Raw genomic sequence first — 19,993 nt, 5'->3', positions numbered from 1 at the left:
ATAGGCAAGCTTACGAGTTTAAAAGGAAAACAAACTGGAGCTTCACGTTGGCGGGGGCTAAGAGAATAAAGGGAACGCATTCGTTTGTTTTCTCCCAGTGGCCGTGAGTTTGTGCAAACCAGATTGTCCTTAAAAAACCCTGGGATTAGCAATCCTGACCCAGAAGGGAAAAGCTTGTAATAGCTCTGAGGTCTGGATATGGCTTCATGACTCTGTCTCCCGGTTCCTTTCATTGACAAAGTCCAAGAGGGTTCGAAAGGGCAGAGATGGGGAAGATGGAAGGGAGAGATGAAACGTACAGGATGCACCGTGTCTGTGCTGCTTTGAGCTAGATCCGGGTAGCAGCGAACACTTAGAACAGAGGGTCACAAACTTAGTTGTCTCAAGGGCCAGGCAGCTAATAGATACAAGCAGCAGGGAACCCATAAGGCCTGGGGCCGGGAGAGCTTGTGCTCCTTCCAAGAGGGGCAGCTGCAATTACTCACAAGCCAATTATTACCAAGCAGGAATGTCGACTCAATCTGGCCAGATCCTCTCATTTTTCAGCATGAAGTAGAAATGGGCTGTTATGTGAATCTGCCCCACTCTACAATGTTGACAGTTCATTCAAATTTATTGTCGAACATAAATTTGTTTAGGCGGTAAGTGGGCTAAAGAAAGCATATCTGAAACAAAGTATAACTTGGCCCGTCCGTTTTCCAGTGGTGGTTTGGGGTGTTGAGACAGATGCTGTCCGTTTATATCCCCTCCCCCTCCCCACTTCACACACTGCCAGCTTCCAGCTTCCAGGTAATGTTCTCTGGCTGCCAAAGACCACTTTGTTTGGCTGGGTGGCAGTTTGGACCTACTAGAGAATTGACACCCTTTGGGTGCAGCCTTTAACCCATGAGTGGCAGGGAACTGGTGTATAAATATCACAGCTCCCTCCTTGGTTGTAATTAACTCTGGAGCTGTCTCTGCCTTGGCTCCCAGGGTGTCCTCCAGAAGCCCTCTGTGGCAGCTGGCTTGATAACACATCTTCATCTGGCTCCTTCTCTCCCCTGTTCATTGCCCCCACTCTCCTACTCAGGCTCCTTGCCCTCAAAGAAACGGCCAGCACTCAAATTCCTATCTCAATTTCTAGGAGAACCATATGAAGACAGGTGCATTTCACTTGGTGATTAAGCAAATCTTACAGGGGCTGAATTTTTGTGCCAAGCCCCAAAAGCAGGCCTTTGTGAAGACATAAAAAGAAGGGCAAGTCCGGGATGGAGGAAGGGGTCAGAGTGGACCACAGAAGAGAGCCCTGGTATGAGGGTCCCAGGTCTTAGACAGGGGTCCCGGGTACCATGAGGGCATTGTTCCTGGACAAAAGTGGGTCTAGGATGACTCCTCCCAGCGGGCCTCTTGAAGACCGTTTTGCAGCTAAGCTGGGGAGACAGGGGCAGAGAGCAGTTATGTGCATAGAAGAGAAATTTCCAGTGGATGAAGAAGAGCTCGTCAAAGACGACTTGTGAGTGGCCTGTTATCTAAATGAGGAGACGGGGAGGAAAGCGGGGGGGCCATCCTGTCACGCCAGCGGCCAGTGGGCAGCAGTCTGCATCCTCCGTGCGGAGTGAGAGTGAACATCTGACGAGGAAGGAGACACTTAGAGATGGGAGGCGAGCACACAGAGGCCTCTGTCGTCTGCCTGTCATAAAGTCCTTGACTTTATGAAGGTCTCCCCTGCATTATCATGGCATCACTCACACACGCACGCACACACACGCACGCTCACACACACACCCCACAGTCTGCCTTTGGCCCCCCTCCGTTGTGTCTTTCCTCCGTGTGTGGGGTGAATGGAGAGCTCTGGAGAAGGAGGAATCTGAGGCTAAGAGGCCATTAAACGATCCAGACATCCCTACTGAGTTTATGAAAATGTTTCTATCACCTGGAAGCAGAGAGAGCCCATCAAGACTGGTAAAGACAAAACCAAATAGAGTTCAGCTGAAGGAAGCAGGAATGAAAGTCTTCGGGCCACCACCCCTTCCCGCGACCCTCAAAATAATCCTTAAAGCAGGCCGAACAGGGGGAGAAGATTTGCGTCTCCAGGACCTGCTAGGCATGTCATGTTACGCTGGTTGTGCCCTGTCCAAGGGTGACTGGCCTTGGAGTTACACCCCACCGACCCTCCATTTGTCGAGCCAGCTGTGAAAACCGATGTGGGGCTGCTTCAGTCCAGAGAAAGGTATATCTCTTTTCTAATTTTTCTGGCCAGAGTGGGGCACCATTTTCGAGTTCCTGACCCAGGGGGAGCACCGTTCTAGCACCTGAGCAAAGTCACTGCATGGGCCAGCAGCCCTGTTGCGTGCAAGAGGCCAGACCCATTTCATCTCTTAACCCGACCTCCCAGGATAGCAGAAGGTGGAAAAGGAAGTAAGGAGACCCAACACCGCTTGTCTCATCTGGAAGGCTCCTCAGGTCAGGAACTTCTCACCTTAGCCTGGAACTTATGCTGTTGAGCATGTGTAGACTGGGCTCCTGTGTGCTTTCTCTGAGGGTCCTAGGTCTGATGAGGGCCAGGAGGAAGAGCGGAGGGCATTCCTTCTCTTCGCCACTGGCCTGGACCTAAAACTTTATTCTAGAGATTCTCTCTGGCTCACATGCCCAGCCCTGAGCTGGTCTCAGGACCCCAACTTTCAGCCCATCCAGATGGAGACAGGAGGTAAAACAAGCAATTACTGCCCCCTCGCCTCAGTAAGAGTGCGGTGGCAGACAGAAGCCACTCATTTTTGAATGAGTGAACGAATGAAAGAGTGAATGTTAGAATGAATGAAGTAGAGAGTTTTGTGCTTTCCTGGCCTGGAGCTCAGAGAAGGCTTTCAAGAGGAGGTGATATGTAAACTGGAAGATGAATAAATTTAGCCATGTGAAGTGAGGAAGAGGGGAACAGTGTTCTAGGCAGAGGAAATGGCATAGGCAAGTGGCCTGGGGTTGGGAGAGCAAGATGTGCTGGTAGAACCAAGAACACTTTCTAATCGATTGGCCTAAGGTCGTGGGGGCCAGAGTGGGCGGGCGGGTATATGGAAGAGATGAGGTTTGTGAAGGACACAGGGTTGAGCTGTGAAGTGTCGACACTGTCACGCATGTCAAAGAATTTAGATTCATCCGAAGAAATGGGACTTTTAAACAAGCAGGAGAGGTTGGTATTTTCAAGCCCCAGGGTCAACCCAATGAGGACATTTCAGTAATACATTTATCTCTGTTTTCCGTGACGATGGGAGAGCATGATGCCTTAGAGAGTTCTCAGTTCTGATCACACAAGTTGCACGTGGATAGTGGTCGTGGTCAGGTAGCGACACTCTGAAAGTGTCCCTGTGAGCTCAGGATGTGGGGTTGAGAATGTGAAAAAGGCAAAGTCCCCTTCTATATCCACGAGCCCCGAGGGGCCTTATGTTCAGGAGATCCTTCCCCCTGGGGACTCTTGATGCACCAGGGCATATCCTTTGAAATTAGTAGTCAAGGTGGAAACAAGTACCTGGGCAGAGAAAGGCCCAGACTGGATGCCTCCAGGTAGCAAAAGCCGTAGGATACTGGAAACCATTGTATTCATGGTCCAGCCTGGTTCCTTCCAGGAGGGGCTCACCTGAGTCACTTGTGATACACTGGCTACCAAACATTCACTGTCTCTGAGGCAAAGATTCCATGAGCCCATCCCCAGACCAAGCCCCAGCCTGAGAGCCCAGGTCCCAGGGTCTAATTGCCTGGCACGATGCTTTGTCATTCCTGACAGAGGTGGTGGAAATACACATGTAGCCATTGAACTCTCAGAGGTGGGAAGGATATGGCATCCAACTTGCAAACTGCAAGACAAAAAGGAGCTGAATGGAAAAAGGGCCTTTACGTTAATTTTTAAAGAAGTCTCACACTAGAAAACCCCACTTGGGCAACCTTATTTTGAGGTCCCTTGTCCCAGAGCAAAGCTAGCCAGATTGCCAAGCATGTACAGTGGCAGCCACGCTGGGTGGAACCTGGTAAAGCTGGACCACCACCTTGTCTGTGTGCAAAGCCTCCTGGGAGAATCCGCAAAGGAAGTCCCACCTCCCCAGCTCCAGGAGCTGATATCCTGAGCTGGTGGAGTCATCACTGTTATTCTCACAGTTCCGTTGTCTCTGTATCTCACCCTCATGACCAACTGCTGAGAAGGCAGAAGTGTTTCCTTAAGAAAGCCCAGAAGTCCTCCTTCTTTAGGCCCAAGGTGCATGGGAGAAACTGGGTGGGAGAAGCAGGCTTTTGATGGTGAGGCCTACGCTAATATTTGGAGGGCCTGGGACAAGCGCATAGAAGGAGAGCCACACACTATATATGCAAATGTTTATAAGTCAATCCATCAAACTTAGATGAAATAGGTTCTCCTATCTTGGCAAACATACCTTCGAAATGATCTGGAAAGTCAGATTTGGATTTAGAATCTTGGACCCCTCAGAGCGCCAGGCCACAACATGACAGACCCCTCACAGCGCCAGGCCACAACAGAGAATCTGCCCCAAGGCCCTGGCCCCTCCCATTCTCCCCCCATGTCCTTGCATCGTCCAGCACCGTGATGGACCTCCCACCCAAGCACACGGACACCTAAGCCTGAACATGCAACTTCTGTTCAAATAGCCACACTTGGACCTAGGAATGTGCACACCTGAAGCATGGTCTACCCCTGGGAGAACAGATCCATGGGTGATCCTGCAGAGACCCTGGAAGGGGACTCAGGGGTCATTTAAACAGAGAATTCTGGGATTTCAGGTCCCCAGAGAGTCATTTCAGGGGGAGTGGTTTACAGGTGGTGCCTTCCCAGCCCCACAGATTTCTCACCCCAAGGGGATGGTTATCGCAGGAGGAGACCCGGGGAGGAGGTCCATCTTGCCCACATCTAAGCATGGTATTGTTGGGGGACCAGAACCAAACCCACTATGTCATCCCAGCTGTGAGACTGGTCTGAATATTTAAAGAAAACCATCCATTGTACTTCTAAACACACCATAGCCTTCCCGAGGGCTGTCTCTCCCTCGCCTCCTTTACTCCTTCATCTGTCCTAGATCAGCCCCACACAGGATCCTGGGGACCCCTCCTCATTCCCAGGCACCCCAAGGCAGCCCCTCCCAAAGCCGTTTGTCACAAGCACACCTTCCCTGTTCCCCGCCCCCCATCTTGACACCTTAGATTGATGCGAACTCTAGCCACCATCTGCATTGTCAGCAAGGGTTTCTTGATCCAACTTGGGCATTAAGGGACTGATGAGGTTAGTGTTGATGGCTTGAGGTCCCGTTACTGAGAAAGCCAACCAGAAGTGATGCTTCACCTGTCAAGAACACTGAAAACCCAAAGTTCAGGGCCAAGTGTGAGGATGTACAGAAAGGTGTGTGTTTTTTCTTGTCATTTGCGACTCTAATGATGGACTCACCTTGCCCGCTCTTCCCTTTCTCTTACACCTTACCTACCTACTAAAGGAGGAGTTCTTGCTTGGTAAGTGGATATAATCCGCAAAGACATGAGAGAATTTATTAGAAGCCACTCGAGCGCCTTAGCTACCTTCTCCAGGGGGAAAAGGACACACGCAGATATCCGTAGAGAGCTTTTTTTTGTTTGTTTTCCGTCAGACAGTTTGACTTCCATTTTTTATTTTTTGTCCCCTCTTTCTTTTCCCCTTTAGTTGAAAACTACTAAAATATCATTTTGTGACCTTGACTTTATATTAAAAAAAACCTCTCATCTTTATTTCATTTCTTTTCCCCACGTGATATTTGTTTAGGGTTCTATTCGGGCAACTTTTTCTTTAAAAAAAAAAAAGTCAAATTTGTTGAGGATTTGGTTGACGTTTAAAATTTTGGCTTTATCTCCTTTTTTTGTTCTTAAGTTTCAAGATATATTTTTTCAGGCCCGTAGCCTCCTTTCTTTCCCCCCACTTTTCTTTATTTTTATTATTGTTTTAGGTTAAGGGTGTTTACACCCCCCCTTCTCTTAAGTTGTTGCTTTCGTTTAATTCCTTAGAAATTAAATTTTGTATAATTTCCTTTTTCTTTTGTTTAATCTGGATCGCATGCTTTTTTCTCTGCATGATACCTAAATCTTCCAGTTATCCTAGCAGGGGGTAAAAAAAAGATCTCCTTTCTGTGGTATTCTTTCAGGAATTTGTGCTTTTGTTTTTTGGCGTCTCTCCTTTCCTCTCCTCTCTCTCTTTCCTTTCGTTACAGTGCATCATGATGGTAAACATTTCTTGGTTATTTAGACACAGCCCGCAGACCCAGCGCGCAGCAGTGTCCGACGGGTGTTTTTGCTTTCAGATCACTGGGCCGGGGGCTGCTACCCTCTTTACCAGAACTGCCAGGCTGCTCGCCACGTCCCGAGGACGCTCCCAGGAGTATGACTCGGGCAATGACACCTCCTCGCCACCCTCCATGCAGATCAGCTCAGCCAGGTCTCGGGGTCAGGAGAAGGAGAGCCCCACTGGGGGCCTGAGCAAGAGCCGGGGCCCCAACAGCGGCAACACCTCTGATTCAGGGAACTCCTTCACCACCTCCTCCCCCCAGAACGAGGGGACCACTTTGGAGAATCTCTCCCCCACCAGCAGGGGCAGAGAGTCAAGGTCAGTGCATCTGGGCGGCAGGAGGGGGTCCTGCCTGAGCTCCACAATCTCAGTCTCTCACCCTAGCACTACACCACACACACAGACTCCAGCTCTTTTATTTGAGAGAAAGAGAGAGAGAGAGAGATCGGCATCATTTTTGAAAAAACTATCCAAGGAGATCAGCTTCAGGTATAGCTGGATCCAGGGTCTCAAAAAGTATGTCATCAGGAATCTGTCTTTCCTATTACATCTCTCAGTTCTGCTTCCCCCTCTCTTGGCTTTATTTTCAAGCAGATCCTCCCAAAGCATTGGCAAAGATGCCATCCAGTTAACATTCTATCGGTCTAGCCAGCCAATGGAAGGAAAATGCCTCTTTCCCGAGAATTTCAGCAGAATATCAGGGCAAGTGCTCATTGACTCTGCTTGGCCCAGCTTGGGTCATCTGCCCACACTAGACCAATCACACTGCCCAGGGGATGCAGTATTCTTGGCTAGAACTTGTCATATGCCACCATCAGGGCTAATGAGTCTTCCCATGTACACGAAAACTGGGGAATGTCTGGTTCTCTGAAGGAAAAGCAGGGTACTGTTATCAGGAGGAGGGATGGAGGCTGGGCAGGAAAAAACAGATGTCAGTTTACCAGTAATCAGAGGAGAAAGTCTAACATTTAAAGTCACTGTCATTTTAAAATATGCCACAGTATTTACCCAAACGCATTGAAAATCTATGTCCATACAAAAACCTACACATGGATGTTTTTATAGCAGCTTTATTCATGCCCAAATTTGGAAGCAACCAAGATATCCTTCAATAGGTGAATAGATAAGTAAACTGTGGTCCATACACACAATGGAATACTATTCAGCACTAAAAAGAAACAAGTTACTAAGCAATGAAAAGACAGGGAGGAAGCTTAAATCCATGTTACTAATAGAAAGAAGCCAATCTGAAAAGGCTGCACATTCTACGATTCCAACTATATGACATTCTGGAAAAGGCAAAGCTATGGAGACGGTGAAAAGATGAGCGGTTGCCAGTGGTGAGAGGGTGGAGAGGGGTGGATCTGCCTGCCTCAGGGCATCCCTGGCCTCAGTTCACACCCAAGCTCGGCTGGGAGCCAGGGCTGGGTCAGAGCAAACGTCCATGTCTCCAAGAACAGGCAGTGATGTTCCCAGATATCTACTCATATACTTCAGGGCTGTTATGCAGGAAATACTGAGAATAGCAATAACAACAACAACAACAATAATAATAACAGCAGCTATTATTTATGGAGCCCTGAGGTACTATGCCAGGTGCTTTCCATAGATAATCTTCCTAAACTCCTTCTAAAACCTTTATGGGATAGGTTCTGTTATAATTCTTTTTTAGCTGATGGGGAAACAAGCTCAGAGCAGTTAAGAACCTCACTTAATAAGGGCCGGCACCGGGATTGAAACACAGATCTGTCTCCAGAACTGGAGTTAAGCCTGAATGGCATTTAGCAGTTACCTGCTTAATCTGATCTATGTGGACAGCCAAATTAAGTAACTTAGACCCAGCCTTTCACTGTGAAGTATAAATGATCTTTAAATCCGTGGCTATTTATGTCATGTCAGCTATGAGCAGAGGGCAGAATGGAAGAGACATCAGCTCTAAATCAGGGGAACCACAGACAGTAAAGGCAGGGGCTGGCAAGGTAGCAGGGACATGGGCTTCAGGGCTGGACAGATCAGGGTTTGAGACTCTGGGTGGCCGTGAGCAAGCAACTCACCCTTCTGGGTCTTCTCTGTAAATAAGGGATAATAATAGTGCCAACTTCCTAGGGTTGTTGGGGGCTAAATGAGATGATGCTGTGAAGCTCCCAGGATGTGCAGGGGCTCAGCCTGTTTATTCCACAGCTATTTATCAATGAACTAGGACATTTGTCTCAGGCTCTGTCCTGGTGCTGGGATACAGTGTCCAGAGAGACATGAGTACTGTCCCCAGGGAGCTCCATGTCTGGGGGAGGGAGACAACAATTATAAGACCAAGCGAGCCATCTAGGGGTGGGGGGAGGCATTGGAGGCTGGGGGCTCTGATAACACAATGGAGGTCACACAACCAGTCTTAAGGGGGTCGAAAGCCTGAACCATGAGTAGGAGTTGTCAAGTGAAGAGGGTTCCAGGCAGTGGGAATGTTCTAAAGCCTGCAGGCAAGGAAGGGAATAGGAATATTCCAGGAGGGACAAGTAGTCCACTATGGCTGGAGTCAAGAGAGGGAAGTGCCTGAGCTGAGACTGGCGTATGGGCAGGGGCTGGGTCACGATGAAACTATATGAATGTTATTTGAACTTGACCCTTGGCCCAATCCCAATGAGCATGTCCTTACCGAGAACCAACAGGAACCCAGCATGGTTCTAGGCAAGGTGAGGATATGACAGGACCCTGTGCTTTGGGTGAATTTGAACAAGCCTCCACCCTTCTTTGGGTCTCCAGTCCCCCATCTGCAAAATGGGCTATGCCAGTTTCCCAACTTAAACCAACTACATGTCACTTTCTTGAGTCGTTCTGTATCCAGATACTACTGTTACTCTCATTTACTTTAATAAACTCACTTTTTAATATAAGGAAACTTGTAGTACTAGCTTAAATAGAAAATTTGTATCACCTGTCCTCAATAGACTGCACCTGTGAAAATACATGTGCTTCAATCACTGTATTTAATTCTGGTTAGTTACAGTTGCCTGCCCAAGGTTCTGAGTCTCAGGCCTGCTCTCTCTCTCTTTGGGAGATGGCAAGCATTAAAGAGACAGTAAAAACCCCCTAGTACCCAACCTGGGCTTTCTCATTCATATGATCAGAGGGACTGGAAAGGGACGAAATCTTCCACCATGTGATTTGATCATACCCATCATGCACCCTGTGGTATGTGTCCTACTCTGTCTCTGCTCCACTAACATCCGTGGTCTGGGAAGTCTTTCCAGAGGTAGTAAGATGGGGAAAGGTGGATGGGGGGTTCTGAGAGCACCACAGCCGAGGCAAAGTACGGAGGTGAGTATCAGCTGAAGATGCCCTGGACCAGCGGGCGGGCCAGTGCTAACAGCCATTCTCCCCTCTGCAGAGGATTCCAGTCGCCATGTCTGGAGTGCACCGAGGTGAAGAAGTCCAGTTTGGTCCCACCCACAGCCCGGAGCTCCCCCATGAGAGGGCGCTCCCGCAGCTCGTCCTGTGCCAGCGCCCACTCCTCCAGATCTCCAAACCCCAGGGCCTCCCCCAGGTACAGCAGGAGCCGATCCACCTCCTCTGGGAAAAGGTGAGTGCAATTTTGACCTTGGCTCTGCAGCTAGTTAAGGTAACTGGAGATGTCGTTTGACCACCAAGCGACAGAAGTGGAACAGATTTGAGTTTGAATGCCCATTCTATCTATTACTCACTGGTGGCCTTGGTTGTCAGTTAACCTGTCTGAGCCTTAGTTTCCTCCCCTGCAAAATGAAAACCGTAACAATACTTACCCTGAAGGATTGTTCGGACTATAAGACACTTAGATCAGTACTTGGAATATAATATCAGTTTTGATTGTTGTTATTGGCATGAGGATGCATTCATGCGTATCAGTTATCTTCTGCTGCATAAAAATTATCCCCCCAGTGTAGCATCCTTATCAATAAGTTTTTCCTTGGTTCTTGATTCAGTGGATCAGCAGTTTGGGCTGGGCTCAGCTGAGTGGTTCTTCTTCTGTTCTCTCTTGGGTTCATGCATGTGTCTTCCATCAGCTGGTGGGTTGTCTGGGGGCTGGCTGGTTTGAATGACCCCAGCTGATTCATCTCTGCTCCATGTGGCCTCACATCTTCCAGCAGGCTTGTCTGGGCTTGTTCACATGGTGATGGCAGGGTTCCAAGAGAGAGCAGTAGTGTGCAAGGCCTCGGCTTGGAACAGGCATGACTTCTTCAGCTGTTTTCTTAGCCATTGCAAGTCAGAGGACCAATCCAGATAGATGCAAGGGAGGCTCCTCTTAGTGGGAGGAACTGCAAAATCACACTGCAAGGGGCATGGATACAGGGAGAAGAATTGTACCCATTTTTTTCACTTTACCACTCAATTCTAATAACCCCTGGTTATTGTTTGATTTTCTCATGTGGAATAACGATATGGCAGAATGCAGAGACATGCGATCTCAGGAATTGGAAGATTCCATCCAATCTAACCAACCCACAGCTTCATGGAGTCCAGCTTCCCTCTACAAACAAGAACTTCCAACAGCAACCCAACTATTCCTCTTCTGCAACCATATCAAAAAACAGTTGCTTACGTAGGTGGTTACCTCAAGACCAGTTCATTCAAAATAAGGAGGCAAGGAAGCTAACAGAAATATTCAACATGATAGAGTAACATAAGTAGAAGAGCAAGTCAGGCTAAAAGGAAAATTGAGAGAAATAAAATTAAATCAGGAGGAAGGTTAAGTCCCAAAGGCATGTCCTACCATTCTGTACGGTTGGCCATCTGTATCTGTGGGTTTCACATCCCTGGTTATGAAAGGCCAGTGTATTCAATATACTGTGCCATTTTATATAAGGGACTTGAGCATCTGCAGGTTCTGGTATCTGCAAGGGACTCCTGGAATCAATCCCCCGCAGATACCGAGGGATGACGGTTGTTGCTATGGAGGTGTGCTGCAAATGTGACTCTGAGCTCCCTGGCAGACAAAGCAAAAAGGGAAATTGTCCCTTTACATTATTAAAAAAAGATAAAAATTGAACCAGTTGCTTGGAAGAGCAGTTATTTCTGATTTTTAAGTATGAAAAATGATTCACGTGGCTCCACAGAAAAGGGACACTATGTGGTACAGTGGATAGAAATGCCTGACGTCCTTTCAAAGTGTCCAAAAGCATTATTTCATCGTAACTCTTTTTTATAATGTCTCTCAATATATAGCCAAAGAGCAAGTTGGCAAAGCAAATTTTTCAGGGGCCATAGCTGGACACTGTCCCAGGGCACTAAGACTGGAGGAGCTATTCCTTGTCCACACTCCTGCCATCACGCTGGGCAACGTGTAAGAATAGAGTCCCAAGGCGATGGTTATTATGATCATCTAAGAAAGTAGGAAGGGGCTAAGGAACACCTGGGTGAGGGCAAGTCAGAGCAAGACTTCTTTTCAAACTGAAAAGGATAGGAAAACTTCGCTAGCATTCCTGTGAGGGAAAGCTGGCAAAAACAGAGCATGAGAGAGTGTCCCCCCTACTCATTCCTGTGCCTGTAGCAGACATTGCTAATCCATCCCAGCCCTGTTTCCCACTGAACACAGACATGGCCACATAATCCCTCTGAACCCTGGCAGGAACTACTAGCAGATCAAATCAGCAACTGTGAGATGAAAATTATTTGAAAGACTGAGAAAGAAGGGTAGATGTTCCTAGGAAAGTGGTGGAGAAACTAAGGCAGTCGTTCTCTAAACATGGGAGGCATTAGCAAGAGGGAAGAAGACTGGAAATAGCATAGGGGTTAGTAATTCGGATGCACAACAGTGTAGTCTAGCAGAAGTCAGGAGCACTTTGTAGCCAAACAGACCTGGGTTCAAACCCCTTACCAGCTGACTGACCTTGAACAAATTATTGGGTTGGCCAAAAGGTTTGTTTGGTTTTTTCTGTAAGATGGCTCTAGTAGCACTTAGTTGTCTTTAACTTGATTCAAAACAATTTTGTTAGAGTGTATGTGACAGCTGTCATATCAGTGTGCATGAGGGAGGATATTTGGGGATATATGTATATGTATAGCTGACTCACTTTGTTATAAAGCAGGAACTAACACCATTGTAAAGCAATTATACTCCAATAAAGATGTTAAAAGGAAAACAATATATTAAAATTAATAAAAGTATTACATATAATTATATTAAATATATAAAATAAACTTTTAAAAAATAAAGTTTCAAACTTTCAAAAAACAGACATCAAAATCGGTTAATTTTTGTGTAGCCATTTTAATATTGGAGATGGAAGAAAAACAACATTTTTGGCATACTATTCTTTATTATTTCAAGAAAGGTAAAAATGCAACTGATGCAAAAAAAGATTTGTGCAGTGTATGGAGAAGGTGCTGTGACCGATCGAACGTGTCAAAAGTGGTTTGCGAAGTTTTGTACTGGAGATTTCTTACTGGACGATGCTCCACGGTCGGGCAGACCAGTGAAGTTGATAGCGACCAAATCGAGACATTCATTGAGAACAATCAACGTTATGCCATGCAGGAGATAGCTGACATACTCAAAATATTCAAATCAAGCGTTGAAAATCATTTGCACCAGGTTACGTTAATTGCTTTGATGTTTGGGTTCCACATAAGTTAAGCGAAAAAAACCTCCTTGACCATATTTCCGCATGTGATTCTCTACTTAAACGTAATGAAAACGTTCCGTTTTTAAAACAAATTGTGGTGGGCGCTGAAAAGTGGATACTGTTCAGTTGTCTGGAGCGGAAGAGATCGCGGGGCGAGCGAAATGAACAACCACACCAAAGGCTGTTCTTCATCCAAAGAAGGCGATGTTGTATATGTGGTGGGATTGGAAGAGATTCCTCTATTATGAGCTCCTTCTGGAAAACCAAACAATTAATTCCAACAAGTACTGCTTCCAATTAGACCAACTGAAAGCAGCACTCAATGGAAAGCATCCAGAATTAGTCAACGGAAAACGCATAATCTTCCATCAGGATAAGGCAAGACCACATGTGTCTTTGATGACCAGGCAAAAACTGTTACAGCTTGGCTGGGAAGTTCTGATTTATCTGCCACCTTTGAACAAGACATTGCACCTTCAGGTTTCCATTTATTTAAGTCTTTACAAAATTCTCTTAATGGAAAAAATTTCAATTCCCTGAAAGACTGTAAAAGGCATCTGTAACAGTTCTTGGCTCAAAAAGATAAAAAGTTTGGGGAAGATGGAATTATGAAGTCGCCTGAAAAATGGCAGAAGGTAGTGGAACAAAAGGGTGAATATGTTGTTCAATAAAGTTCCTGGTGAAAATGAAAAGTGTGTCTTTTATTTTTACTTAAAAAGCAAAGGCACTTTTTGGCCAACCCAATACATCATCTCTCTCTGCCTCTGTGTCCTCATCTATAGAATGGGATTGATAATAGTACCTAACCCTAGGAAATAATGAGGATTAAATAAGATAATATACACAAAACATTAGTTCAATAAAAATAGAACTACCAGGCTTCCCTGGTGGTGCAGTGGTTGAGAGTCCACCTGCCGATGCAGGGGATGCGGGCTCGTGCCCCGGTCCGGGAAGCTCCCACATGCCACGGAGCGGCTGGGCCCATGAGCCATGGCCACTGAGCTTGCGCGTCCGGAGCCTGTGCTCTGCAACGGGAGAGGCCACAACAGTGAGAGGCCCGCGTACAGCAAAAAAAAAAAAAAAAAAAAAAATAGAACTACCATATGACCCAGCAATCCCACTACTGGGCATATACCCTGAGAAAACCATAATTCAAAAAGATACATGTACCACAATGTTCATTGCAGCACTATTTACAGTAGCCAGGACATGGAAGCAACCTAAGTGTCCATCATCAGATGAATGGATAAATAAGATGTGGCACATATATACAGTGGAATATTACTCAGCCATAAAAGGGAACGAAATTGAGTTATTTGTAATGAAGTGGGTGGACCTAGAGTCTGTCATACAGAGTGAAGCAAGTCAGAAAGAGAGCAACAAATACCGCATGCTAACGCACACATATGGAATCGAAAAAACCGGTACTGATGAACCTAGTGGTAGAGCTGGAATAAAGACGCAGATGCAGAGAACGGACTTGAGGACACAGTGCGGGGAGGGGAAGCTGGCACGAAGTGAAACAGTAGCATTGACATATATACACTGCCAAATGTAAAGTGGATGGCTAGTGGGAAGCAGCTGCATAGCACATGGAGGTCAGCTCAGTGCTTTGTGACCACCTAGAGGGGTGGGATAGGGAGGGTGGGAGGGAGGCTCAAGAGGGAGGGGATATGGGGATATATGTAAAGCAGAAACTAACACACCATTGTAAAGCAATTATACTCCAATAAAGATATAAAAAAAAATTAGTTCAAAATCTGGCACATAGTAGAATATATAATATATAATAATAAACATTTCCTGTGTGCTGACTATATGCCAAGATGCTAAGTAATTTACCCTAATTTACACGTTTAATTTACAATTCTATGGGGTAAGTACAATTACCCCCATTTTACAGATCAGAAAGTAGTGGCCCAGAGAAGTGAAATCAACTGCCCAAAGGTCACACAGCTAACACGTGGCCAGGAGAGGAAGAACTCAATAAGGGGAAGTTGTTGATATCATTATTAACCATCCAAAAGGGAGGGGATTTCATCCTCAGGTAAGGGCTTGGTTCCTTTGCCTGGCCTCCAGAAATAAAAAGGCCTGGAGACCAGCTGAATAAAACGCTGGACAGACGGGGCAAGCCCGGCAGAGCTCAGCAGGCCCCTCAGAGGCTGTCTCCTCTCTTCCAGGTCCTCCTCCCGCTCTCGCAGCTATTCCTCCAATTCTGGCAAGAGGAGCCCGCCTAGCAGAAGCTCTAGGTCCCGCCGAAGCCCCAGCTACTCCCGCTACAGTCCCAGCAGGTACCGGCCCCGTCCCGCCCCCCCACCCCCACACCGCCCCGCAGTCCCCACTCCTTTGCTCGGATCCTCCTGTCTGGCATCGCCTCCTCGACTTGCTTCTCTGGGGCGTCTCCCAAGCCCCGCGAGCTCCTCTCTGGTCAAGCCCTGCCGGGCTACGGATGGGAGATGACTCAGCATCATAGTGGTTCCCTTTGCCGTGTCTGGAGTGGCAGTCAGGCCCCCAGTACATCCCAGCGTTCTCATGTACTCACCCCAAACACTCCAACGGCCACACCCCAGCCCTCAGACTCTTCGCACACCTAATACTACTCCTCATCCCTATGTCCATACCCCCCAGTTCTGATTCTTACTCGGCACCTGGGCCCACCTAACAGTCATATCCTCACCCTGAAATGCCCACCTTCAAAGGCTGACACCCCTACACACGTCGAGCTGCAAGGCCCTCCCCCGCCCCCGGGTACCCACCCATCCATGCAGACTCTCCCCACAGCCGTGTCATTTTCCCTCCCACCTCCCTAGGGGCCCCGTGCAGACCCCATCCCTGCCCCAGCGAGGGGGAGGGCAAAGGTAAGGAGGAAGTGAGTGCCCCCCTCCCACCGAAAAGCCAGGCCAGCCCCAGCTCCCCAGTAACATCCCCACCGCACCCCTTCAGGGAGCGGGACCCCAAGTACAGCGAGAAGGATTCGCAGCAGCGGGAGCGCGAGCGAGCGCGGCGGAGACGTCGGTCCTACTCGCCCATGCGGAAGCGCCGGAGAGACTCCCCGAGCCACCTGGAGGCGCGGAGAATAACGAGGTGAAGCGAGGAGGCACCCACCTCCTGCCTCATTTCCACTCCCTTCCCACCCGCTGGGGTCTCAGACTCTCCCCAGGCCTCCTTGGGGCTGGATCGCAGGATTGTGAGAGCTCAGGGACACCCTGCCCCCCATCAGCCACCGAAATGAAGTTTCTGTTCACAGCCTCGGGCGAGTCAGCACCCTCACCCACCACGCGGGCTTGCAAGAAGGGGGCGGGGCCTAGGCCGGCGGGGTGGGGTAGGATGCAGTGGCTGGCCAAGGGGTGAGCCCAGCCGGAGGAATCGGGTGTGGCCGGAATATGCGCATGCAGCTGGGGCGAGGGAGGCGGGGCTGGGCCGTATGGAACGGGGACCCAAGCAAGGAACAGAACCGGGACTTTGCGTGGGGGCGGAGCCAGGCGGTGGCAACAGACCTCCGCCCTTAGACCCACAGCCCGAATGCAAGGCTTGAATAGACCCATAGGTAATTATACCCTGAACCAAGTGTAGGGAGGGCAAACAGGATTGTTTAGGTGCCAAAAGGACTGGGAGGGAGCCCTGGTGGGTAAGGGGAGGAGCACTGTTTTGGAGAGGAATGTTGGCTCTGCCACTTTCCAGGTGAGCTGGGAAAGTCTCTTCATCTCCCAGAATCTAAGTTTTCTCACCCATGAACTATTGGAGGAAATAACTCCCAGAATATCATAAGCATGAAATGAAAAGGGGCAAAGAGATGTGAATGCCGTTTATAAACTTACATGCAGAACACTGGAACCCACTGTGTTCCACTGTGATGGACTGAATGGCCAGACTAGATGGATAAAGATTCCTGTAACAGATAAAGTCTCGGACGAGAAAGGCCCTAGAAGAGAATCCTGAGGTCTAAATGGACACAAATTTCTCGGACCTTGAAATGGAGAGAATGGCTGAATGTTGCCCTAAAAATGGCTCTTGACAATCGGTTGGCCTACCTCCTGGTCCTCCAAGGGTCAGCTGCTCAGTCCAGAGACCCACAAGTATCCCGGCCTCCCACGCCTCCTCCCTGGAGATGACGCGAAGGGAGGAAGAAGAGCTTGTGCCCCAGATAGTAAGGCAGGGTAATGGCATTGCCTTCTCAAGTGTCTCACAGAACACCCTGCCTTGGCCTGGCACGCGGGAAGGGAGTCCTACACCCACTGCCTTGACTTTCGAAGGTATCCTTGGAATGGACTTGGAGGAAGGCTGAGAGGAAGAGAGTTGCATTTCCAAAAGACGCTCTGGTTTCCATACTCAACCCCAAATAGTCCATCATGATGAACCCATTCAGTGTTTCCCAAACTTCCATCCCCCACTTTTGCCTTGTCTGATTATTAAGTGTACCATTTACTTAATTTTCTGTAAATAGATGTGCTTTTTTTTAAAAGGTCCATACATTTATTTCAAAAGGAAACTTGATGCACTACAGTGAGTGGAAAATCAGCCTCTTCTTTTTGCCATAAATAGAAGGTTCTAGTAAAAATAAAAATAGCAAAACAAAACTGTTGCCAGCTGGAGGTTCTCCCTGAGCCCAGCCTTGCTGTGTTTAAAAAAAAAAAAAAGTGAGATTATGACTTTTCAAAACATAGCAGCAGTAGACTGAAAGCATCTCCTTGATGTTCTCAGGACTGCAAGGGAAGAGTATGGGAATTTTTTTTTCCTGAGGAGCTGGGAAATGTCTCTTGGGACAGTGCCTGTGCTCCCTGGATTGAGGCTGGGAGGAGTCTTGCCCTCATGCCGTCTCCCTCTGGTCCCTGCAGTGCCCGGAAACGCCCCATCCCCTACTACCGGCCCAGCCCCTCTTCATCCAGTGGCCTCAGCAGCACCTCCTCCTGGTACAGCCGCTCAGCCAGCCGAAGCTCTTCCCGGAGTCCGAGCCACAGCCGCAGCCACAGCCGCAGCCACAGCCGCAGCCGCAGCCGGACCCGCACTAGCAGCAGCTGCAGCTCCCGCAGCCCCAGCCTGGGCTCTCGGAGCCGGAGCCGGAGCCGGAGCCGGAGCTACAGCTCAGCAGACAGCTACTCCAGCACAAGGCGCTAAGCAAAGGCCCTCCCTTGAGCCAGCTGCCTGTGGTGCCCCCTTCACTCTGCCAGCCTCCCCCACTCCCTGCCCACCCTGCCTTCTCCTTGGTATAGACATTGAGGGCTCCTGGGCCCTGTCCTTCCTGCTCCCCTGGGGGCGGGAGGAAAAGAGGGTATGGGGGCTTCAGCCTCTATGTCGAGCTCCTAGGAGCCTCCACCACACCACCCTGGGGCTCAACTCAGGCCTGAGCATGTGGAGTGAACCACCTTCTGTTGGCACAGAGAAATCTCAAAGGTTTGTAAGAAGCGATGGGTCCGTGACTCAAAAGTTTGGGTCAGGCCAGGAAAATGTAGAGAGAGCTCTGCTCACCCACTGCTGGCAGGTGGCACACGAAGGCCAGTGTGCTTCCTCACACCTGCCCTCATTCTCCTCTCATTCAGTCTCGTGGCTGCATGTGTGTGGACCCTGATGGGAGTGAGGGGTGGATGTTAGAAGAGACCAAGGGCAGTTCAGGCCCAGGAGAGGGGTCAGGCCTTTCAGCTCCCCACATAGGCCAGAGCAAAAGCTAGAAGGCTGTTGGGTCCTAGAAAGGGAGACACGTGGGTAGGGGTCATGGACATTTCAGCTGGGGGTAGGTGTCGGGAGATAGGAGATGGACTCTCGGGCCGTGAGTGTAGAAGCAAAAAGGAGGGGGGCAGTGTGCCACTCGCAGTACCTCCACGTGGTCAGGAAGACGGGCCCAGTAGCTTCTAGCCAGGGAGAGGCCACCGCACCGTTTACACAAAATGCCTCTTGGCGGCCCACACGGACCCGGCGACCTCTGAGAACGGACACGGTGGACAGCAGGACAGCCTGGTCTGCGGCCCCGCTTCCCAAATTTGCCTCAGTCCTGTTAGCTGGCAGCAGCTTAATTCCCGGGACCGTCTGCTGAACGTTCACCAGTGCCGTGGCCCGCTGCCAGTCCCCAGCGCCAGCCAGTCTGCCCTTACCCTCCGGTTGGCGCCTGCCTGCCCCCTCCCCACTGCCCAGACTGCCACACCCTGGATCCTCCCCAGTGCAGCCCAGCACCCACCCACCCTCAGCCTAAGTCGCCTCCTTTGCCTTTCAGGAATCTTGCCAGGATGGGGCACAACAGCTCAGGTTTGGGGGAAAAGATCCAAATGCAGCGAGTCTGGGGGAAGGGGGCTTGGATGCTCCGCAGCTCGCACTGGTTTCCGGAGTTTCTTATCAGCTCGGGAAAGCCCCACCTTCATTTCTGCCCTCGCCCCACTTTCCCCCACCCAGGGCTGGGCAGCGAGGGTAAGTTGATCTCCAGCACACAAATACCACCAGCTGCTTCACCCATGGAAGGCCCTGAGAACAGGGGCGTGAGGGAGAAGATCCTTAAAATAAACTCTTGGGCATCCCCCTCACCAGCTGACTGGCTTTCCGGAGCCTTGCGGGTGAGTTTCCAGTTTGTGGTGGCAACAGCAGCAGGACAGGGCGTGGAGGGAGAGGGTGAAAGGGACAGCTCCAGCTTTGGATGCTGGGGCTCTGGGAAGCAGAAGCCAAACATTCTTTATCCCTTACACCCCAAGGAGGGGTGCGCAGGGGCGGGGGGGGGGAACATTTGAAAAAAAATCCTTTTTCTTGGAAGCAGTGAAATCCTCCCTCCCGGTCTTTCCCATCACATCAGCCTGGGTCCAGAAACTGCCCTGCAGCCAACCGGAAAGTCCTTCCTCCACTGGGAGAGCGGGGCCAGGCGCCAGGACGGCAGTGGAGGACCTGGCCTTTCCACGATGCCCTCTGGCCCAGACCTGGGCCCCGCCCGCCAAGACTGATGGATGCCAGTGCTATCACCACAGAAGGCCTGATGGCAGGTGCCTGGGCCAGGGGCAGGTGCCCTGGGAGGGCATGTACAGCAACTGTAAATAACCCTCTTCCCCGCCCAGGAGTCCAGACTGGACTCCAGTCTCCATGGAGACAAAGGCTTTCTGGAGCCACAGAACCTCCTTAGCAGGACAGCAGTGAGAGACCCAAGAGC

The 19,993-nt window shown here is 49.4% G+C and overlaps 1 protein-coding gene across 1 annotated transcript in view; it reads left to right on the top strand.

Annotated features, from left to right (window-relative positions):
• The window catches only part of SRRM4 (serine/arginine repetitive matrix 4), a gene marked incomplete at both ends in the record, with an annotated part of 161,763 nt that extends 143,775 nt beyond the window's left edge, over positions 1 to 17,988 (top strand). Inside the window, 5 exons of the mRNA XM_082667848.1 lie at positions 6,297 to 6,598; positions 9,663 to 9,854; positions 15,054 to 15,164; positions 15,817 to 15,957; positions 17,709 to 17,988. Coding sequence (XP_082523974.1) covers positions 6,297 to 6,598; positions 9,663 to 9,854; positions 15,054 to 15,164; positions 15,817 to 15,957; positions 17,709 to 17,988 — 1,026 coding nt within the window. The remainder of the gene's footprint in view (positions 1 to 6,296; positions 6,599 to 9,662; positions 9,855 to 15,053; positions 15,165 to 15,816; positions 15,958 to 17,708) is intronic.
• Positions 17,989 to 19,993: the final 2,005 nt, after the last annotated feature.

Source organism: Grampus griseus (assembly GCF_964374135.1).
Source record: "Grampus griseus genome assembly, chromosome: 12".
NCBI lineage: Eukaryota > Metazoa > Chordata > Mammalia > Artiodactyla > Delphinidae > Grampus > Grampus griseus.
The sequence above is the reverse complement of the archived record's forward strand: the minus strand, read 5'-3'. Positions and strand labels throughout refer to the sequence as shown.